The 6258-nt window shown below is 58.7% G+C and overlaps 1 protein-coding gene across 1 annotated transcript in view; it reads left to right on the forward strand.

Annotated features, from left to right (window-relative positions):
• Positions 1–5816, forward strand: part of VOLCADRAFT_108563 (uncharacterized protein) — a gene marked incomplete at both ends in the record, with an annotated part of 7623 nt that extends 1807 nt beyond the window's left edge. The window contains 8 exons of the mRNA XM_002959279.1: positions 757–1371; positions 1560–2403; positions 2465–2604; positions 2815–2925; positions 4099–4489; positions 4651–4858; positions 5294–5406; positions 5609–5816. Coding sequence (XP_002959325.1) covers positions 757–1371; positions 1560–2403; positions 2465–2604; positions 2815–2925; positions 4099–4489; positions 4651–4858; positions 5294–5406; positions 5609–5815 — 2629 coding nt within the window. The remainder of the gene's footprint in view (positions 1–756; positions 1372–1559; positions 2404–2464; positions 2605–2814; positions 2926–4098; positions 4490–4650; positions 4859–5293; positions 5407–5608) is intronic.
• Between the last annotated feature and the right edge of the window lie 442 nt (positions 5817–6258).

Below are 6258 nucleotides of genomic sequence, written 5' to 3' on the forward strand. Positions count from 1 at the left end.
CGATAGCTAGCTTGCATCCCCGCTCCGGGGCTAGTTCTTGCCCTGGGTAGTCGCACGGCACCCACTCCAGCTGAATTCCGCCCTGCAGGTATCCCAGCCACCGTTTCTGTTTGTCCGTGAGGGGCCGGCCTTCGTTAGCTGCCTGAAAGAACACTCGCCACACTGCAACATGTAGACGTATCCTTCCTGGTTGGAAGTCTTCAGGATCTGGGAGCAAACAGACGACCTCTTCGAGAAACTCCTGTTCATCCCGCAGATCTACCGCGTCCTGTTGCCCCAGCCGCTGCAACCTCTGCCAGGCTTCCTGTAGCAGCTGGAGTGCCTCCCTGCCCCCAGCGTTGCGGGCACTCGCTTCCCAGGCTGGTGCTAGTCCTACGCCGCTGGATTTCCGCCCTGTCGGCTGGTGACTCACCCACTGGTCGTCTTCGCAAGGGTCATCTTCCAATGACAGCAACTCGGTCGGATCCCTTCCGTCGCCATCCTGAGTGTCTGCCGGGTAACCCACGTCAGGTTTCCTGTCATCGTCCCTTGCCGTTCCCTGCGTGCTCTCAGTCGACCTGGTTAGCATAGGCCTCTGGGCTTGGGTCTCCTATAAACTGAATAATAACCGGTGGGGCGGGAAACAGGATAAGAGGGTCTTGGAGCTTACACTTAGGTGTCCAAAAGGCAGAGCTGCCCTCTTCCATACCAAGCTGCTGTCCCCAGCCCCTGAAATGGCAGTCATGAGCCGCCCGTCCAACACCTGGACCGCGGCAGGCTTTTATTCCAGCCGTTCCCACCGACAGAACCGGCCCACCAGCAGCTACGAGACCAGAACAGTCGTGTCGGCAGCTGCATGTGGTGCCTATTCGAGGCACACACGGAGGCCAATGTCGGGCGCGGGGCCACCGTGCGCTTCCGTGGCTACACCCAAGCAGTCAGCCAGCACTTCGTAAAGCGGAATGCAGGCAAGAGCCTGAAGGTCGGCGCCCGGGCTCTCAAGAAGACCCATCGGCATTTCGTCAGCGCGGGCAGTGTCATGCAGGCGATGTACAGGATGCTCCACCTTGGGACTCCACACAAGATCACGCAGAAGCAGTTCGATGAGGCGGCGCTCCAGACTGGGTGCAAGGGCCTGACTGCCTTTGCGGCCCTGCCGTACGTCAACCTGTCGTGCCTCTTCACCGTCTCCACCGGCCATGCCCTGCTGTTCGGAGTGGTCAGCGACTTTGTGGACTACACGCTGAGGTCGCTCAAAGACATCAAGCCAGCAGACCCAGATGCCAAGCTGGTCATGTCTCGTGAAGCACGCCAGCGGGTCGTGGCCTGCGGCCAGTTCCTGGTCGTGACTTCAGACTTCGGGCGGCGGTACAAATGCATCATGCAGTACTGGTGAGCACGGCCAGCACTGGGCAGCCGGCCACACACGGGGTTCGCTAATAGCCGAGAAAGCAAATATGACCAGGGGCTTGCCTGGAAAAAACACCTTCGTCTGTCAGAGAGTTTGCTACTCTACCTATGTAATGTACTTCTTCTAGTGACACGGTTGCTCACCACACTGCCCCCCTCCACCCATGCAGCAAGAGCTACCGCATGGAGGACTGGCTGCACTTCGTTGAGACGTTCTCCAGCTACATCTTCAAGGGGGACGTGCTGCCCAAGGCCTTGCGGGCCCTGTGTTGGAGCCTGTGCAGCACGGTCACGCACTACTTCTGGCCGCGGCCCCCCGATGAGACCCGTGAGCAGTTCCTGGTGGCAGCCAAGGCGGCTGCATGCAAGCTCAGAGCTTACACGACCAGGCTGGAGGAGTTGGAGGTGCCGGGCTACATGTTCATGGTCAACCTGCATATCTGCGTATGCTGGCTGTACTCTGACCTGCCGGTGGAACGCATGATGCAGCAAATGAAGACGCAAGGCGGAAGGATGGTGTCACAGGCACCCGAGAAGCACTACACGCAGTGGCTGTGCCTGATGCGGGCCTCCGAGTCGCTCACCGAGGCAGACCCCGGGACCGGGGCCAAACACACGACCAACCAGCAGCTTGAGAGGATGTTGGCACGGCGCGCAGTGAACACCGAGGCTGCCTGGTTTGATAAACCAGGAGCCAACGGTTACCTGCTTGGACGAGGCCACATGGTCTACCCGAGTCCAGAACGAGTGGCACAAGTCCGGGCAGCCATGGCGAGCCTAGTGCACTGGTATGCCCTGGCATTCGAGGATGTGGCTTCCTGGACATTGGGTCCCAGTGCGAGCTACGAACTGGACACGGACCGCCTGGATAGGGCTCTCATGTCTACACCACCTGACTGTCCCAAGGCCCGCTCCTTATTGCGTGCCGAGGCACTCGACGAGGAGCAGTACTTCGGGGCTGAGTATGGGCGCCAGCAGCAGCGGATCTCCTGCTGGGCATGCTACCAGGCAGAAGTCGGCAGCGAGACTCGGACGTATGCGGCCTACCTCAAGCACTTCGTCCACCTGCCCGCAGAAGAATGTCCGATTCACTGTCGCAGATGTGTACTCGGGACAGGTGTTCAGCGAGGGGCTGGTGGTGGTCAACATGGCGGCCGCCCAGGGGGATCGCAGGCAGCCAGTGGGAGATGTGGCAGGACCTAGGGCTGCCGCTAAGTGAGCTGAAGGGCAAGTTCTGCACAGCTGCCCCGGAGGGGGACCGAAAGGGGCTGATGTACTTCATGCCATACACACACTTCACCAACCGCTGAGCAACCGCAGCAATGAGGCCGATGGATGCACCCTTGTCTGGTTGACAACGAATGACTACGAAAGTTATCCCATGCACATGTGCAACAGATGGCACGCATGTACATACATATGCAGGTGTATATGCGTAAAGGCACACTGGCAGTCCATATGCCTGTATGGAGTTTCGGTTCAGTACTCAAATGGCTTCACATTCTGCATTGTTGGAAAGAGTGCCGTCAGTGTAAGGTGCGAGGCAGACACCGCCACAGCAGTATCGGTGGGACTAGTACGACTGGTTGCTGACTGTCCAGTTCACTTGATGTGTGCTTGCTGGTCACAAAGTGGACGGCACCCACGTTTCAAAGGAGTGGCCCAGATGCGCCATCCCCTATAACAAACACGGTTGTTCCAAAAGGGTTACAATTGTGACCGAATTAACACACATGTCAGCCATCATTGTCGCCCATGCCTTCGCTTCCATGTGTTTCTTCTCCACCCATGCCACCAGCTTCTCTACTGACAGCACATTCCCCTTCGAGCATGCAGTCGTCGAGCGGATACAGTGTATCCTTCTGCAACCATCCTTGAGACTTGTGCCAGTATGAGCCGGCTGCCTTGTAACCCTTTTGGAACCACCCAGACCACACAAAGGGTTTAAGACAATAAGCCTCCCATTGGGTATTCACCCTAATCAGCCCTGGCAGCCGGTACTCTGAATTAATGCGACACACACGTGAACCCGCCCCCTCCATCGTCAATCCCCATCATCACAAGGCCACCTGATTTGCCGCCTTAAGGCAAGCTTGTGTATGGCCCTCTACAAGACGGGGGGCCCTGTGAGGTCAGCCGCCAGTAGCTCCTTGTACCCAGGGAGGGAAAACACCTTGGGGTAGACGGGGCCGAATGTTAACGAAGCAGCCTCTACCCACAGAAGCCCCTCAATGAGCGTGCCGGTGGGCCACTCACAGGGATACACAGAACAGATCGAACAGCGAAAAGAAACAAAGGTCCACGCGAACCTCGCAGAGATAGTACTGATGGCGAGCTGGCGGTATTCTAGTATGGGCGCCGTACTTGTATACTTGCATGTCATCAGCCAAGTCTTATCATGACCTGCCTCGCTGTCTATGTTCTTGTATTCCATTGTTATACCTGATACAGTTTACACTAGCCACGACTCTAGGATACAGGACGGACCAATAGCTTCCGCGCCGTCTTGACCTGAACAAGTGCAACTCTATAGTTCCATAAGCTGGAAAATGGAACAAGAATTTCCCGGAAGTATTGAACTCCGGTGTGCTTTAGGGGATTCCTATGAACATCAGAGCCTAAATGTGATACCGCTTAGTTTTGAGCTGGGAGGTAACATGATATCAGCTAGCATGTTCAATGAGAAGAATGCAATGTATTACTTCAAAGGCTGTTCAGGATCAGCCAGGAGGGCCTGGCCATTGGCGGGCCCGCGCCTGGCAAGGCGACCGCCACCAGCAACTTCATGACGCAGTTTCAGAAGAAGGTCTTGGACAAGATCCTGCGACCGTCGACTATCACTGCAGACCACGGTGCTGTGGCAGCCGCAGTGGGAGCTGAGGCAGTGGATACTGCGGCTAACGACGGTGATGGTGCAGCAGCGAGAGCAGCCGCTGGGGACCACGAACAGGCGGTGGGTGGCGGAGAGGCTGCTGCCATGGGCACGCATGCCGTGGATGGTGGCATGGGTGGCGGCCGCACAGCAGGCGTCGCAGCAGCAGCAACCGCAGGGGGGGACACCGGCACGGGTCCCAGGCAGGGCGAGGCGGGCGTTGCCCAGGTAGAAAACCTAGCAGTTTGGAACCTGGGGAGCATGTTTAACAAGGTCGAGGGGTGCTGATGGGTTATGTCAACTTTCAATGTCAGGGCAGCTTGTTGGGTCTTACCCTGATATTTTACCTTGAACGTAAGCACTGGATGTTGCTGCCCCCCCCACCACAGGACGAGGATACCACCAACTACGATGCGTTCAAGGAGTGGGTCGGCGAGGTGCCAAGAGCGGCTAAGGGCGCAGCTGGCAAGTGCAGGCGGGGTGGCGGTGATGACGACGACCTGGGTGTGAGGTCGGGGTGCAAGGTTGGAAATAAACAGCAGAAGGGGAACAAGGGTGCAGGCCGGGGCAGGGGTGCAAGCAAGGGGACCACCAGAGGTGCGGGGAAGGGCGGCGCAGGCAAGGGAGGGCGGAGGGGGCGGACAGAGGAGGGTAGCTCGGAGGGTGGGTCGGATGCTGGTGAGGAAGAGGTCCTAGCCGCTGGCGCTGGGGAGGAGTCCAGCTCGGAGGACCCGGGCAAATATAGCGAAGCTAGCAGCAGCAGCAGTGGCAGTGGCAGCAGCGACAGTGGTGGAAGTGAGCAGTAACATGGCAGCAGTGATGAGCGCTTGGGGGTGCACACACCAGGTCGGCCCCAGGCAGGATGGGACATACCAATCCCAATAGGTGCCGGTACATGTCATGCATCGGGGGTTTCATCCGTAGGAGTAGGCACGAACTCTGCAAGTGGTGGTGAGACTCCTTGGCGAGCACTTGCTGGTGGTGAGACTCCTTGGTGATCCGGAACCGCCGCTGGCACGCGTGGGGGTCGAGGGCGTGGACACAGCAGCGGCAAGAGAACTGGGCGCGGGACAGGGCGCGTGGACAGCAACACAGGCGGTGGAGCCGAGGAGGCATTGGTGTATGGAGAGAACGATGCAATTCAGGTGAGGCGTGTTTGCTCGTTTCCAGACTGCTTGCAACCAGGGCTGCCTTGTAACCCTTTTGGAACCTGGGGAGCATGTTTAACAAGGTCGAGGGGTGCTGATGGGTTATGTCAACTTTCAATGTCAGGGCAGCTTGTTGGGTCTTACCCTGATATTTTACCTTGAACGTAAGCACTGGATGTTGCTGCCCCCCCCACCACAGGACGAGGATACCACCAACTACGATGCGTTCAAGGAGTGGGTCGGCGAGGTGCCAAGAGCGGCTAAGGGCGCAGCTGGCAAGTGCAGGCGGGGTGGCGGTGATGACGACGACCTGGGTGTGAGGTCGGGGTGCAAGGTTGGAAATAAACAGCAGAAGGGGAACAAGGGTGCAGGCCGGGGCAGGGGTGCAAGCAAGGGGACCACCAGAGGTGCGGGGAAGGGCGGCGCAGGCAAGGGAGGGCGGAGGGGGCGGACAGAGGAGGGTAGCTCGGAGGGTGGGTCGGATGCTGGTGAGGAAGAGGTCCTAGCCGCTGGCGCTGGGGAGGAGTCCAGCTCGGAGGACCCGGGCAAATATAGCGAAGCTAGCAGCAGCAGCAGTGGCAGTGGCAGCAGCGACAGTGGTGGAAGTGAGCAGTAACATGGCAGCAGTGATGAGCGCTTGGGGGTGCACACACCAGGTCGGCCCCAGGCAGGATGGGACATACCAATCCCAATAGGTGCCGGTACATGTCATGCATCGGGGGTTTCATCCGTAGGAGTAGGCACGAACTCTGCAAGTGGTGGTGAGACTCCTTGGCGAGCACTTGCTGGTGGTGAGACTCCTTGGTGATCCGGAACCGCCGCTGGCACGCGTGGGGGTCGAGGGCGTGA

Source organism: Volvox carteri (genome assembly GCF_000143455.1).
Source record: "Volvox carteri f. nagariensis unplaced genomic scaffold VOLCAscaffold_152, whole genome shotgun sequence".
NCBI classification, from domain to species: domain Eukaryota; kingdom Viridiplantae; phylum Chlorophyta; class Chlorophyceae; order Chlamydomonadales; family Volvocaceae; genus Volvox; species Volvox carteri.